General features: G+C 40.4%; 1 protein-coding gene across 1 annotated transcript in view; it reads right to left on the reverse strand.

The window, feature by feature from the left end:
• LOC311039730 (CUB and sushi domain-containing protein 3-like) overlaps nucleotides 1–17,977 on the reverse strand; it is a gene marked incomplete at its 5' end in the record, with an annotated part of 373,258 nt that overhangs the window by 143,392 nt on the left and 211,889 nt on the right. The window contains 2 exons of the mRNA XM_084049684.1: nucleotides 4,801–4,897; nucleotides 5,104–5,228. Coding sequence (XP_083905810.1) covers nucleotides 4,801–4,897; nucleotides 5,104–5,228 — 222 coding nt within the window. The remainder of the gene's footprint in view (nucleotides 1–4,800; nucleotides 4,898–5,103; nucleotides 5,229–17,977) is intronic.

Here is a 17,977-nt window from a genome sequence, read left to right on the forward strand (position 1 = left end):
ATATCTGCTACTTTTGAAAAGCCAAAGAAAGAAATCTAAAATGACAGAGGAGTTCCCGGATTGAATGGGCTAAAGGAGAAAACTCTAGGACCCCAGGAAGAATAGCTGTTGCAATGTGTAACAGCTATAGGGATCCTAAATAAACTCAAACTCAAAGGAAGCAATGAAGCACCTTTCCTTAGAATTCGACCAGCTCTTAGCATGGCTGCCACTTACAGTAGATACTTCCGGGTCATTTCACTTAGTTAGGACCTCCTTAAGAAGAAAAATACTATGTGTTTGCACCACAAGTCTTGTTGGAATATTGAGCAATGACAGTATAAAGCAAAATAATAATGTTCAGTTTCACCAATCTTTTCAACTCCCTACTTTTATTTTCTACATTCATAAGAAGGCCTTACATAAGGATATGTGAGGGTTATAAGCAAGGTTGATGGGTTTACAGTAGGAAAGATAAACATGATATATTGCATATGCAAAAACAAGGCTATGGTCCCAAAGTGCTTCTGTTGCAAATTGGCTTTCACGCTCACTTCAGGTCCTTATGTAGATGAGTGGCCTTTGCCCATATACTACACACGTATTAAAAGAGATTGCTGAGGGCTTGGGCGCTTGTACTGCAATGTAAATAAATCTATAGAGCAACATGGGACCAGCATAGGATAGGACGCCATATCAAAATATGGTCTTGTTTCATCATGTACTGTATCATGCATTCTTACTATTGTATACTGGTTAGAAATGTCAAAACACGTGTTTAATGCAAGGAGACACATACAGTCAGAGTTCTGGTACTAGCACCTAAACCAGGGGTGTCAAACTCTTCAGGTCACAGGGCGGACTGGTTAAAATGCAACTTAATGCGGGTCAGACCAGTTGTGCATGCATGTTTTTCCCCCCAAAAGTATGCCTCAGTCTTTGCTATAACAAAGAGTTCTCTCTCACTCTCACACACACACACACACACACACACACACACACACACACACACACACACACACACACACACACACACACACACACACACACACACACACACACACACACACACACCTAACCCTTTAGACATGAGTGACAACAATGGATTTGAAGTAGTCACATTATTTGGAAAAACAGCCTTTTAGGTTGCTCACTTGGTGAAGGAAAATTTGACGATTCTGAAACAAATGTATCAATTGTGATATTTGTCCTGTACCCGTCCATGTTGTAAGTATCCCTGAGAGCGACATGTACTGACTGTAAAGAGGGGAAATTAACTGGGTCGCTCTGGGATATTTGGACGGAATGGGGGTTACAGTTGCACACAGCAGAGTATTTAACTACCGTCAATCACCATCTATTGTTTTCTTAAGTACATACACACAAACTGCTGGTGCAGAAGACTACAGCAGCAGTAGAGATAGAGTGGCATGAAGACAGCTGTCATACTATACATATACAGAATAAATGGATGTGGATTTTTTTCTTTTCTTCTAAAAATTCTCCTGCGGGCCGGATTGGACCATCTGGCCCGTGGGCTGCTTTTGACACCCGTGACCTAGACCCATGCATGCACTGCCACCAAATGTCTGCTTTTCCGTAAAAAAAGAAAGAAAAGAAAATATTGTACTTATTGCGAACGCGGAAGGAGGCGCGGCAAAGGCAAAGCCGCGCAACGCCGCGCCTCCGCCCAAGTGAGCTAACTATGAAATCCTGCTCGGGTTGTGTGTGTGTGTCTCTGTGTGTGTGCGTGCACTGCCTGTGTGCAGCCGCCAGAGTGCGCCAGAGTGCAGCTACAGTCAAAACACACACACACACAGTCATATATTTTCGAGCTGCGTTCGCTTCCAGCGTTCGCGCGTCTTACTTGTACATATACTGTACACAATAGTCTTGCACAATGTACTGAAGCATCAGTACTTTTTCGGTACTGTGAATAATCGCTAATTTATGCTCCGTCGTGTGCCGAAAGCAGCTGATGTAAAAGCTCACAACCTGTCACAGATGCGAGGCATTGTGAGTATGTAGATCAGCAATTTTTGATGCGCGACACCGACCTACAACGGAGTATTTACAAGGGGCCGGCTATACTATAACCTATAACCGTTAAAGGATTTCTTTATAGGATCTTTCCACATTTTCATTTCTTGTCCCAAATGCATTGCACAATGTATATTAAGTTAACTTGTATGCCTAGTAATCTGCCTACCCAATGTCAAGTTGGCGATATTAAGCTACAATTATGCATGCAATGCTGAGCCAGCTGGGCTAATGGCTACAGAGAAAACTTCTAGGTTGACAACTGAAGCGCATGCAGCATATTGTCATGCACCGAACAGGTGCACACAGTGAAGTATGGGCATACTTTGCCTGCAGGGCTGACGATGATGGTCAGCCCTGCGACACAAGTATATGTGCAAAAGATGTTGAGTCTGTGCAAGAGAGACAACTCTAGCCACGTAGGTGGCCGACTGAAACGTCTCTCCATACGCATCTCTATAGCTTCACCACATGAACCCTAGTGTCCCCATTCTGGGCATGTGAACTTGTAGATCGGCAATTTTCGATGAAAAGATTTGGTGTACAGGGAAAGAAGGAAGGGACCAACTATAGCCCTGGGGAGGGGGGGGGGGCAGTCAAGAAAGTATATAGGGTTTAATTGATTAATTCTGAGTCAGGAAACAAGAAAACCACGACACTACCAGAACACCTACAGTAGTAATGTGCTCGCCAGCAATAAAAATGTTAGTTCTGGATTTACCAGTAAAAAAGTAAGAGGAAATCTATGTATCTGAGTCTCCTTTGTTCAAAGAATGTAGGCTATTAAAAAAATACTTTCTTGTATGCGTTCTTGAAGTCTGTACAATATATTCAAGTGTATCATTCTAGCTACAACATTCTGATCAATCAGTTTATTTCATGTTTGATACAGCATGAAACGTATTCCAACTTGTATGCTTCAAACTACGCGCATACATATACATCAAAGATTAGAATCTTTGATGTATAATCTGTCTAATGATGAGCTTTACCACAGTAGGGGCCAACTCTTGCAACTAATAACTGTACATTCATCACTTATCTCCTGGTGTAATATTTAGCATACGCATATTTTCATGAATAAATAGCCACTCCTTAACGCAATCATTAAAAACATCTCTTTGTTCTGGACATAGCAGGACAGACATGTCTTGACCCTTCAATTTTCAATGGAGCAAATCTCTAATCTCAGCAGTCTTTTCAACAACTTGTAAAAGGTAAATAGTCAGCATTTAAATGATATAGCTCTACCTCCTGACCCACTGCCGTGATGTTGAACTGGATATCTGATTCCCAACTGAGCAGAGGGAAGCCTCTACGTTCTATTGCCTATACTCGGACATCTGCGGCCTGTCAAAACAAGACTCCAGCTTCATTGCTGTGATGAAAAATTAGGCTTCTTTCTTCAGGCTACAGACATGTGCGGAAGACCTCACATCTACTCTTAAAGGACGACTTCAGCCATTTTCAACCTATTTTCATGTAATTGTCTCAGAGGAGGGCTGTGGACAGTTCAGAAATCCGCCTACCAGTGACATCATCGATGGGGAATCCAAGCTAAACGGCAGGCTTTCTACTCCTGGAAAGTTAGCATGCTATAATGGAAGCCATTGTTCTCGCGTTAATTAAAAATCTCAATAAAAAATGCGAAAGTGTCCACAGCCCTCCTATGCGACACAGGCAGAGTAGAAAAAATGTACCAATTTATCATGAGCATTAGTGAGGACCAATTATATGAAGATAGGTTGAAAATGGGTGAAGTCGCCCTTAAGGTAACCAAGTCATCCACAGTGGTCCAGTAGAGATGAGCATGTCCAGAACTTCATGCTTTGATTCTACTGATACAAACTGTCCATGCCTCCAAGAGCAAACCTACAGTATTAGTTCCAACATAAGGACCAGAAACCCCAACATCAAAAGGATCTACACAGCAGACACAATATGTTCTCCCTGTCTATCATCTTATCCCTGCACCACATTAAAACAAGGAAATGCGCAACGTGTTTTTTTTCCGTTTAGTTGTTAATTTCTGTACATAAAATATATATTTCTCAGCGAATCCCTTAGTTACACTAACATTGTTTTTGTGAAGCAGTTTCTTTATGCGTATTTATTAAGATTACAAAGATTGCTAGTGTTATTTTGCAGCAGGCTTTCCACATGTGCTTTGCTTTCCACGGGTGTTGCACTGCTGTATAGAAGTCGCAACCTTTATTGTATCAAAGTTTTTGTTTCCCTTTTATTATTTTACTTTGTCATTATTCATTCATTTATTCACTCATTATACAGTTAGTTAAATTATCACATCAGCATTATGCTCTCAATAAAGCAGTTATGTATAAAGGCCATGCTTGCTTGCATAAAGCCCATGCTTGCTTGTTCCAGTATTAAATGCATACTGGAAATCCCTGGCATAACAATCCCTGACGTTTCTGAAACTCACTTCATTCAGCAATCAATTGGGGATAAAGGTGTATCTTTAACACCCATATCTCACAGAAATGGTAAGATATCTTCAGTATAATGTATAAGGCTTACAAATGTCTACTCTGACATAAGGGTGGAAAGTGAAGACCTCCTACCAAATAATGTACAATAACTGGAGTATTTCCCTTCCTTTCACTAAAAGCTTCCTAGGTTTCATAAAAAGCATTGTGAAAGGGTATGCTAAATGCCACCACATCCATCACTGCTCCCGTCTTGTGGAGCCTGGGGCCCGGTGACGTTTGATTGAAATTCAGACGGGAGCTGACAAAAAAAAATCAGTTGCGTCAGTTTTACCTGAGTAGCTGCCAAGTCTGGGAGCATTGCCATCAATGCCATCGAAAAAATCCAATGAATCCCAGTTATGCTCGGTGGCAAAGGTCACAACTTGAATCTGTAAAACAAAAGACACTTAAGATGTACAAATGAAGATGGAGAGAGATAGTCCCAAAAGAACACTGTGTAAAACAATAAAACCAACTTATTACTTTTGAGTGGAACAAAATGGCTACCATATTACATAATTACACAAAGATCATGATTATACACACATCCACCACAGAACCCCTTTAAACACATCAAACATTACAGGCCTCTCACTTGTATGCCAGCTCCCTCAGGAACAGAGATCTTCCAGGCACAGTTCAGATAGTTGGCGTACGGGTCAGGGTATCCAGGAGAGAGGATGGTCCCCTTACGCGCTGTCAGAACCCCACCACATGGGACTACACACAAAGAAAGAGACAAAGAGAGAGAGAGATGAGCAAAGAATTGGCAAATGATGAATTCCATACTGAGTGGATGTCTGCAGTAATCTGACAAATGTAGACATCCCAAAATAAATAAGCCCTCCTTGCAATGTATCACTAACAAAAAACACATTTCAGCTAGAGGAATTATTGACATTGATCCAATGTATAGGCATGCATACTTTTTTGTTTTCCGTAGGGGTGTGTGTGTGTGTGTGTGTGTGTGTGTGTGTGTGTGTGTGTGTGTGTGTGGTATTCCTACTATACAGCGCAAAAGAGAAAAATGGATTCATCAATCATGCATGCCTGTCTAAGACGGTTAAGTTATGCAGCAGAGTTCTATCATGTTGATGCCTCATTCCACAGCTGAATACTAACATCAAAGTTCACCAGTGGGGATTTGAAGTCAGAGTTTTCCATGCAGGCATAGACAGAACCTAGCTGGGATGAGAGGGGAGCAACAAGGATGCCTGAATGCAAAAATAGTTTCCACACAAAAAACATGATTTCAACTAATCTCGGGCAGAAAAACTAGGAAATCATGTTCTAGCTAATCACGTTCCAATATGGATATCGAACTTCATGTGACGTACCAGCCGGTGACGTCAGTTGTTTATGACTAATATACATATGACTCCGAATTTGAGCAAAGTTTCAGCATGATCACATGCGCGCGCACGTACACGCACGCACGCACGCACGCACGCACGCACGCACGCACGCACGCACGCACGCATGCACACACAGACACACACTTTCATAGACAGCTAGCCTCTTGCAGAACATGCAGTGAAACATTCCTGCATTTAGTATATACTACAGAAAAGTCATGCCATCTGTTAATTTTTCTAACAATAAAACGTAGATGAATGAAACTTAATATCACACACAAACAGAAGCCTATGAATTTAGTTGTGAAATTGTTCAGACCCTATAGACTGAATATTAATCCTAATCTGGAAACACACTTCTACCAGTATGGATAGCACAAAACATACATATAGTATATGGCCTGGTGACAAATTAAAGGAAAAAATAACCATAACAATAATCAAGTATCTCTGTATGCCGATCGGTGATGGGGCACCATGAGCCTGTACAAGTCTGCAGGAACTCTACTGAAGGGATGGAACACCATTCTTAAAAACACATTACTTAATTTGGTGTTTTGACGATGATGGTGGAGAGCACTGTCTAACACAGTGGTTCCCAAACACTGGGTCGAGACCCATTTGTGGGTCGCGGACCCATTTTCATGGGTCACAAGTAAATATTTGTACCTGTTCTTGTTGTTTTTTTGTTTCCTACATTGTGTTTTTAATTATAAAAACACAATAATTATTGCAGTTACCCTAAGGCAGTAGCAGGCAACGGGTGGCATGCGGGCCGGAACCAGCAATGGTATCTGGTCTGGCAAAGTATTTTGTAAATCATGTAAAGTTTTGGACAGACAGTCCCACATATATAGGCTATAATGTCCAAATAGAGAATCTGCCCCCACCCGAAGAATCTTATTATACTTTTGGGATATGGAAAGGGGAAATAAAACCCAGCCTGTTTACAACATTTCATAACTCAAATGGGCCATTAACGGGCCTGCCCCTGTCCTCTTTTATATCTTGAGTTATTTTTATCCATTCTCCCAGTCCCTTTCCCTTTCCCCCTGTGTCTTATGTAAGGAAAAACAAGAGAGCATCTCTTCCTCATGTGACTGAGAATGTCACGCAGAACATGGTCAGCAAAGAACAGTCCGTAGAAAATGACATAGAGAGGAATGCTATAGTACTGGCCGGCAGTGGCTCAGGAGGTACAGTGGGTGTCTGGGAGAAGAAAGATGTCCTTGAGACACTGAACAATAACTGCTCCCGGTAAGCAGGTTGGTGCCTTGCATGGTAGCCTCTGCAGTCATGCAGTGGTGTTTTTACTTAAGTAAAAGTATCAATACTGCAATGTAGAAATACTCTAGTGCAAATAATTGTAGTGGAGTAAAAGTACAATATTTTCCTCAGAGATGTAGTGGAGTAAAAGTATAAGTATTGAAAATTGGAAATACAGTACTCCACTGAAGTCAAAATACCTAAAAATTGTACTTTAGTACAGTACTTGAGAAAATGTACTTAGCTACTTTACACCACTGCAGTCGTGTAAATGTGTACCACATATAACACGCAACTATGTGCCAACATTGCGGCGTGTGTGAATGGGATATCCTGTACAGAACATTTGAGGGGCTGAAAACACTAGAACAAAGTGCTATATAAATGCAGTCGATTTATAAGGCAATCTGTTGCAAGTTCCAGTTCTTAACCATTGATTATGTTCTGGCACACCATCCAATGGTTTAGAAAATAAATGGGCTGGAGGCCAAACTTACTTGCCGACCCCTGCTCTAAGGGGGCAAGTGGACCCAAATAATGAAAACCAACAGGAAAATGGCCATCACAGAATAACAAAGCCGCAGCACCCCTTTGCTGAAGAGGTTAAGCGTCCACTTCTCTTGGTGTACGGCACACATGCACTCACCTACTGGTCGAGAATATGTTATGGATGACACATCTGACCATATCACTTTTTTCCACATTTTTCCTGTAGACCAAATGCCTAGATTTTTTTTGTTTATTTGCACCAAAGGACTCTAAAATGTGCATTCATCATTTGTAATAAGGAGTTTATGCACTGTAATGCTACTATAACATCCCTCTCCAATAGAGTGCTCTAGCTCAGGGTTTCTCAAAGTGGGTGCCGTGCCATGACACAAGTCCAGGGGTGCCTCAGAATACTTAAATAATATTTGGAATGTATCAATATCACTTCAGTTTAACCACTTAGACCTTCTAAACTTTGTGAAACGGACCTGAGTTGCACTGTACTTGGTGCGATCTTTTTCAGCCTACATTACACCAATTCTCTTCACCGAAAATAGCAGATCAACAAGCTCACAACGCGTCACAGCTAAATCGGCTATTGTTGGTGAATGTTCCACCCAGAATAGGGATGCTGGGATTTAAGTGGTTAAAGAGGTGGTGCCATGGTTTTGCACTTTTTCTGTTTTTCATGTGTGTATGACAGGGATATTCAACTAGATTAGGCAGGGGGTCACAATTGTAAAATGACTTGAAGATACACTTCCGTTTCCGGTAGCACCACCGGAAATTATTATTAATTATCCGGGTTCCGTTTTTTTTCCGATCGTATCCGTTTCCTGTCTAGGACGAAACCTAAAAGTCGATTATCTCGGTTGTTGTTTTTCTCCTCGCTGATCACTGTTTAGCGTTCATCACTGTAGCTTCAAGATGGCGGATCGCAAAGCGAAGCGGTCTTCACTGCTCGTCTCACACAGATCCCTTGTGTGTTTAGAACCAAATGAACGCGCACTTTTAACGAATTTAGCGAGGTCTGTGGCGACATGAAAAAAACAAAAAAACAACAATAAAACGCTGGCACTGGTGAGTACTAGGGGTGTGCCGATACACTAATTTCACCAAACGATACGATACGATATTTGGCTCACAACTTCGATACAATTTCGATACGATACGCACTTTTTTATTATGAAAATATATGGGGGAGAAAAAAAGCAAATGCAAACAAATAATTCTGTTTTTGCATTATTCAGACATGCAAACTTGTAGCTTTTCAGCTACAAGAGCTGTTTTGAATCCAAATAGGGCAATAGTGTGACACCTGACCCGAAAAAAACAAAACATGTTGTCACATGTTGTTTTTTGTTTTTTTCAAAACGATATTTTTTTTCCCAAAACGATACATATCGTCACGAAAACGTATCTCGATATATCGCGGGACGATATATCGGCACACCCCTAGTGAGTACATTATGAGATTAAACACTGGCATGGAATGTGTTAAGAAAATAGGAAGTAGATATTTCAGTGTGTTCTGTGCACGGGTCCCTGGTATAGAAGCGTCTTGTATTAATGAAAGTTTTTTCCATTTGTTTTGAGCACCCAGGTGATAAGAGCACAAGCTCTCATGGTGTGTTTGAAGTGGATGAAGATGGAGAAGATGGAAGCTGGACAAAACTACATAAAGGATCTCAAAGAAATAATTCTCCATGTACATCCATTAGCTTTTACACATGACTCAAGAGCTGAGGAAACACATCTTAAGAGCAGTGCCCTTATCAGCCATGTACTCAAATATAAAAAAATATATAAAAAACTTTCCATTCAAACACGGAAACCCTTTCATCATGCCAGCTTGGCTCCATTACCCTTCTCACAAAGACCCTTGGGGGGTCCGGTGCACATGACACATTGAAATGCCTACTTCCTACATTTTCAAATCCAAAATCAAAGCCTGTGCACCATAAAGGGTCTGGCACAGATATTATCCTCTCAAACATCAAAATGCGTAAATGTAGTATGAAGCAGTATGTCACCAAAATGGACATAATATGTCCATTATCGTCCTATAAGACCTATAACAATGGACACCATAGTAGCCTACTAGCACACAATGGCCCCTTTATTATTAACCATCAACGAGTTTTGGTTAACAGTTATGAACATGTTTCAAAATGGTGATCCTGTACAACCAACCATCCAAGATAATTATCATTTTTGGGGAATATGGAATGTGTTCCAGAGCCACAAGAAAACTCCCCACGGGCCGAATCACCAGTTGAATATCACTGGTCTATGAGGTTGATAGAACTTCATTAAGCCCCCTGGTGATGTTTTTATGGTGTTTTATGTCTTCTCTGACTATTTTGAGTTTCTACCTGGAGGCTGAAACCTTGAGGGTCAAATGTGCCAATAAAACAGTGCTTTAGTGACATATTAAAAACATACCCTCCCCCTCATTATCATAACACAACAGGTGTGGGAATGAGGAGGAGGAGGGACTAGGACAGGTGGGTGGTGCCAAGGTGGTGGAGGAGGTGCTAAGGTGAGAACCAGGTATACTTAATGAACTGGAGGCGTGTCCACATAAAAACATAATTTTAACAATTTCTGTACACTTTTTTGAAAAAAATCTTCCTCCTAGTATAACCATAATACCTGATGATTATGTTTTAGGGGGGGGGGGGGGAATCACTGAAAATCACGGCACGCCGTCTTTAAACGGCAAGTATTAAAGTTATTTTCAATCTGTCCGAATGGAAAAATATATATTCTCAAGTTTTCCTCCTCCTGACATTGTATCTTAGGGGGAAAGATTTACATATTTGACATAAATGTAAGGTGCTGTAAAGTAAATGTAATTCAGGGGTGCCGTGGATGAAATGTTTGAGATCCACTACTCTAGCTGACAGTCTGATCGTGTCCTGCATTGGAATTCTCAATCACCTGAGGATGTTTCCCACCCTACGTGCTGATGTCTTTCACATCAAAATATAGATGTCACTTTTAGTCACCATTCCTATTGGCTGCCATCCCATCATGCCTTATCATCCTATAATTCTACAAAGCTCTGTGCGTGCTGTGTGCGTGCGTCCGCAAAATCTCTTCTGCCCGGTTCTCCTCAGTGGCTTGAGCAATTGATCTGAATTTGCACACAGCCACTGACCATTACCATGTGCACGGAACACCGAAGTACGTTTTTCGCTTTCCCCAAATGTCAGCTGTTTATTAGCGTTTTTTGTGTTCACTGGCTACCGGGTTGCCAAATCATGTGCGTGAAACAAGTGCCGGTGTTGCCACATCCGTGAAACAAGCGGACCATCTGTGAAACAAGCGGACCATGACACACTTTGGGTGCTCATTTCCGCGGATGGGTATGGTCTAGTGTTCTTTAATTTCCTGCCTCATACTGTCTTTCATTTCAACCAACACAGACAAAACCCAGTACTGTTTTTTTTTTAAATAAAAATTACAACTTCCTGTTGATTTTACTATTTGAAGATCCGGATCCAGAGATCCAGTCCGGGTTTTCTTTCTAATAAAAATAGCAAAATCAACAGGAGGTTAACATTTTTATTAAAAAAAATAAACAGTACTGGGTTTTGTGATGTTCTATATTGTCTGAATCAACTTTGTTTGCGTTCGTTTATGTGCTAAAAGAGTGACTTTGAGAGCTGCTTTACCGTACAATGTAAGTCAATGGGGAGCATATTTTGAATTATCAATTTCTAATCAATCGATGTAACCATTGGAGTTACATCATGGCAAGGTAACTACACAACCCTCACCTCTACCAAAGTGGTCTTGCCCTTTAAGTAATATATGGGCCTAGTAATGAAGAAAAAGTTCAAAACAGTATAAACACTTCCTTTTATCCATTCACCTGAGTATCAACCAGACAGCTACACATTGCATGGTACTTAAGTCTAAAGGTTCTGGGAACACTGGGAGCGTTATGAATAAACGCAGCAAAAATGCTTCAGCAAATATTTCACATTCACACACAACTATTAATTTGGTGATGCCTCATTCATAAAGGTGGAGGATTTTATTCAAGGTGAAAAATCTACCTTGTTTTGAAAAAGAATATTCACGTTCTCATGTGTACTGGTATATACAGTGTACTCATGATATTAACAGCAATTTAAATTAATGTGAATTACTCACACGAAATAAATGCTCCTGGTGTGTACAGACCTCAAGGGTTAGATCTCTAAATGTTACAAATCACAGAGGAAAGCCTTCTCTGGCCAAGGACATGTAGATTAAGTATTAGCCGGGTTCGATTTGCTGGTCATTCATTTATATCACCGGTGGGGATATGTTTTATCCCTCCATCTGGTAGACTGAATTAAATACATGCATTTCCTTTTGGGAAATGTAGACAGTCTGATAGGTAACAGTGGGCCCCTGAGAACACTGGGCACCAGTCTTTTTAATGAATTCATTTTATTTTTATATCTACATTTATTTTACAAATGAGGGGCCAAATAAATATAATATATATTTTTTAATTATTTTTTTTTACAAATTGCTACAAAATCTGTGGATATAGCCAGCCATTTTGGAAGAAGTTGAACAGTAAATTTAGGTCTCATAATGATGTACCGTGCATTTCAAAATCATGTATACTTTACATGATTTCATTTTCCAAAGCATACATTTATGTTTGTTTTTTTACATTTTAGAAAAGAAACCTGCCAATTTAACATTGAGGTGCCCACAAGGTTTAGTGCCACCTGGACCTCTATACATCTGTTATGTTTGATAATATCACCATTTAAAAACGGTATTTGAATAAAAACTTTTGTCCATATTGTCCTTTTTTCTTTATTCCAACATTTCCAAAAACTTTCACTTTATAAATGAAAAAATAAAAAATCAGATCTACAAGCTCACAACAACATCGCGTGAGCTTTCGTTTTTTAATCGAACCCAGATTATTCAAATGAGCAGAGATTGTTGGACTGCTGGTGTGGGCATCAAGCAAAGCCTCCAGCACTTTTGAGGAGAAAAGGAGCAGTGTTGAAATGTATTTCCTTCCGTCATACTCTCCCTGCTCTGTTGAAGTCCATTGTTATGCTGTCACCAGATGGTGTGTATTTTGTTGAACATCTGTTAAGCCAGCCAGCGTATTTTAACATTCGTTACATGACAGATATGCTAAGAAGTGCAGTGATGTAAAGTTTTACAATCGAGCCCACTGACTTTGAAACCCACTTACTCTTCACTCCCTCTCCTTAAGACTCCAGAGACAGGAAACAACTGTCCCCTCAATGTTTTAGGGATGTAGCTGCCAGTCAGTGGTGGACAGTAACGGAGTACTGCACATTTACTTGAGTATTGTACATTTTTTGTAATTTAATTTTTTTGGGGGATACTTTTACTCCTCTAGATTTCAAAGACAAATGTTGTACTTTTGACTCCACATTTCAAGGACGGGAAAAAGTACATTATGAATTAACCACTTAAGCCCTATTTCTTTTTAAAGGGCTTTGTCCACCACTGCTGCCAGTTCCGGGAGAAATCAACATCCTTTATTATTTAATTGTTGTCTGGTAAAGCTGATATCTGATGCGCAAGGTTACTTAGCTTATAGCCATTGTATAGAAAATCTGTACAGCAGGAGCATGAAAAGGCTGTCGATCAAACAAGAGGTTGTCCTTGAGATGTTGGACATATTTGTGTCCCCTCAGCCCATGGCCAGACACTATCTCTCAAAGACAAGGATTTCAGCCTGTACTGGTCAATTACAATAGCTGCATTTTCCAACATCCATCGACCAGGATGCAGACAAGCATCACAGCATCTCAAAGCAACAAAATGGAGAGAGGGAGAGAGGGAGGGAGAGAGAGAGAGAGAGAGAGAGCGAGTGCAAAAGATTTCACTTTCGAAAGAGAAGAAGAAATATCAAATCCTTCAAGTCATCTAGTTCAACTCAATTTCAAACTCATCAATATTTTACAGGTGAGATCCACCCTCCCACGCATGCTGAGAGTCACGCCAAAATGACTTGTTCATTCCCCTCCTTCCAAGCGAAGCATTAGAGAAAATGAGCCCTATATACCTCGCAGCAATCACATAATGGAGTAATCACCCTCTCGTATAATCACTTCCATGGTGAAGTCATCTTCAACCGCTGCATGTCGTATGTAGTGCGTTCAATACGAGATCGATGCATGAAGACGGACAAAAACGGACCATGTTATTGATGTTGTTATCACAACAACGTTATCATTGTGAGAAATAGGTTACGATGATTGTGATAACAGCAAGGTGGCCAATGTGGTTCTTAAGTGATCACGTTCCCTTATGAATTCTGCTTGACCATTACGCCGGATGAATACATGGTTGCGGCATCGTGTCGCGCACCAAAAATAGCCGATCTACAAGCTCACAATGCGTTGTTAGCTTGCAGATCTGCTCATTTCTGTGTGCGACTATAAATCAGGCTTTAGTCTTTCACACATACTTAAGAAACTAGATTCAAGTTTCCTGTGTAGACTCTTCTAAAAGAATACCACTGGCTTTACAGCATGGATCAAAAATATTCTGGGGGAAATTGCTCTGCTAACTTAACAGCTCCTTTGAGTCCCATGAGCTAAAAGTTAATGTAATTGGTTGAGCATGATTAGAGTCCATGACAGTCATAAAAGGATGGATGCTACCCAGCCATCTCAATCTTTGCCAGGCTCATATATCATATTTACGGCAGGTAGCCAGGCATGGCGAGTGCATGCACCGGAAAACCCCAAAGGGAAGTGACTGACACTATACAGGCCAGTCACAGCAGATTCCTATCAAAGGCCATTTGATCGAGATGTCAACTTGCTAGTTTAATAATTTACACAATGTGCATTCAAGATGTTTTCACAGCAAAACTCACTAGGAAACACTGTTTACTCTATTCCACGTCTTGTTTTCTCCGGGACACGTCTAAAAGAGAATATAACTGAGATTTTTCAGTCAACAATGTGAAAATAACCAAGTTGTTTTTTGTCTGTTCTGTTAGATACCATGAGAATCACTGTCAGCATGAGATAAACTGTAATAAGTACACATTAGTACACATGGGCACCATTATCTCCCATTTGTCACCATTAGTATGGTGTAACTCAAGTCCACATCAAGACACACTTCAACATTTCTTGGACCAATTAAATGGCAAAGCTTTGCATTTGCCAACTTTTCAAGGTCACAAAGCTCAAAGAATGCCTGTGAAAAGTGCTACACCAAGAGACTCACACACTACTGCTTAATAACGGTGCAGGAAAGTCTAATTGGGACAGAGTGTGGGAATGTCTTGTAGCATCCATTTCAAAGGAACATGCTCAAATTTATACTCTTTCTGAAAAACAGAATGAAAGGGGGAAAAAGGATAGGCAGCATTTCCTTCCAAAGATTCAACTCCCATCGACTATAATATATGGGATAAAATATTGTGGATGTTGCCTTCATGGCGACTATTAACACTCTCCAAACAAACAAAAACTGAAAGTAAAAGCATTTACTTTAAAATAATAAAGAAAGTATTTAACTTATGAGTAACTTCTGATTTATTGTTTAAATAATTGAAATGCAGCATTGCTAGTTGCAAAAATGCCCCATCCTCCTATAATTCTAGTAACCTCACGGTGGTGGTGGTGGTTGGGTGGTGGTTGGACTCTTGATCAAACTGCGCATGCGTCGTCCAGGCTCCGCTGTTTACCCTTTTGTATACATCGTATCCCAAAACTAATGGTAGATTCTAAACCGCACGGATGTTTAAGGTTTGGTCGGCTGAAAATAGCTGATCTACAAGCTCACAACGTCTCGCGATGCGTTGTGAAAATAGGGAGATGGAGAGAGAGAGAGAGGGACGGAGAGAATACTCAAATACCTTCAGTAAAAACACTTCACAGTACTGAAAATGAGTACAAATACTTAAAAGTACTGAAAATTAGTAAAAATACTTCAAAGTTGAAAAACAAAGTACAAATACTTAAAGATTGATAAAAACACTAAAAATACCTAAAAGTTGAGAAAAACAGTAAAAATACTTAAAAATAGGGGGGCGCCACCACGGGGCGCGCCACAGGACGTGCATTAACCCCAACTTTGCAACTATTTTCGCCTGCGCCCTTCATCGGGTATGGTCTAGTTTTTATAATAATTAGAGGCTATATCATATTCATTTCTAAACTGTTCATGTGGAGGAAGATAATTAGTGACAGTGTGGTTTACTTTCTACTTTTGGTGTGTTGTCTTCTCCTTCCTTCTAGGGCTGCTGGATTATGGCAAAAATCATAATCATGATTATTATGGTCAATATTGAGATCAGTATTTAACATGATTACTCATTGACTTTAGAAAACATCATGTACAGTAGTTGACCTTAACCACTTAACCTTTAAAAACTTGACCTTTTAAAAATGTAAAATGATGTGAATCTCAGGATCCACATGGGAACGACGTGGCTCCAATGTGGATCTCAGACTTTATGTGGCCAGCCTGTGACCTCAGTCGTCAATATGACATAATCTATGACGTATACATTTGGTGCTGATTGGTCCAGCGGTTTGTGAGATTAGCTCCGGACACGGACACACAGACACACAGACACACAGACACACAGACATACAGACACAGAGACAGACAGACAGACAAACACACACAAAAACTTTCATAGACGGCTGGCCTCTTGCAGAGCCAGGCCGTAAAAACATTAGTGGAAAACACTAATTAGGGTTGACATCTATGTTCATCTAACTGCAGCGCTGCACATACTGTGGACCGACAAAATGTGCTTAATTGTAAGGTCCGCAATTCTCTTTTACTGTATGCCTGTGCGCACTCTGCCGTGTCCATTTCCAAATGAAGTATGAACCGAGAGACAGAAAATGTAATTTCCATAGAGAAGTTACCAAAAGATGCTGGTAGGACCCCGCTACCTTTCTGAACTCCTCCAACACCACGCCCCCTCCCACTCCCTCGGGTCGGGTGATGCCAACCTCCTTGACACCCCCAGGACAAAACCAGACTCAGACTCGCATTCCCTACCTACAGTAACCCCCCTTTTTACTTTTATTTCTATAGTTTTTAACTTTTTAATCTATTTTTTTCCTAATAAAGTTGTTTTTATTTAGTTTTCTGTTTTGTAAAGCGACTTTGAGTACTCAGAAAAGCACTATATAAATTGTATGTATGTATTATTATTATAATAATTATTATTAAAAAACGAACGTTAGGCACATTGTTATACCTCTGGGTATTTTACAGTTAACTATTTTGTGTGGGCTGCCTGTGTTGTATCATAATGAGTACGAAGCATGGTAGTCCATGAATCTAAAAGCATTCAGCTGAGTCAATAAATATACTAATTCAAATGGTCGGGCTCACCCAAGGACAGTAGGACACCCAAATGAATATTTCAATGCTGTCCAATTTGCAGGGAAATTTGAGTTAATTATATGAATACAAATTTGTCGGTGTATAACTTAAGTAAATCCTATTTTGTAAAGGTGTCCTTGGCATTAAGTAAAGGACAAAAAATACCATTCAATGCTTAGGCATTAGTCATTTTGATTTGATTTTGACCATATTCATGTGAACTGAAGAAATTAGATAAAATAGTACACTGTACATATTCTGTACATGGAAAAACACTTTCATATGGACATCTGGAAACGTACAGATAAACACAACAAACAAAACAGACCACTACTTAGTACTTATTAGCATCTTTTCCTCCTCATAAACTTGATGGGCGCCATCTAAACATTATGTGTTCATTCAGGCGAGGCTAATTAAACCATGATGCGTTGTGCTGCTGGCTCAACTGCACAATGAAGCCCATTGTGATCCAACAGCTCCTGATTTGAGCATACAAAACAGAACAAGAGTTGCGTAACGAGCCAGGTCAATCATACCTGGGCAAGGAGCCGAGGAAAGTAAGTTCTAAACACAGGTACCGGGCAGGAACACAGCCGTGCTGCCATCATCTCCAATAAAGAAGCTCTGAGTAATTGAGCATAGTGTTTTTTTTTGTTGAAGTTGCCATGAAACTATATCCATTATTCTGGGCGAGTACACTGCCGCTGGGAGAGATGTTTCAGCCAGATTCAATCTCCAGATAAAAATCACCGTTTGGAAATGAAAACCACACGTGCCACTGCTATTCCCCTTCCACTGCTATTCCCCTTCCACTTGCCTGTGAACCCAGGTGAACCCTGGCATGAAACAACCAGAGTTCACCGGCTGGTGCCATTTATACTGCTGGGTGCACCACCTGACCTTGATAAATCTCTTAAGTATACAGTAGCATGTCTGTGTCTGTGTCTGTGTCTGTGTGTGTGTGTGTGTGTGTGTGTGTGTGTGTGTGTG

This window comes from Gymnoscopelus microlampas (genome assembly GCF_963454915.1).
Source record: "Gymnoscopelus microlampas genome assembly, chromosome: 3".
Taxonomy (NCBI): domain Eukaryota; kingdom Metazoa; phylum Chordata; class Actinopteri; order Myctophiformes; family Myctophidae; genus Gymnoscopelus; species Gymnoscopelus microlampas.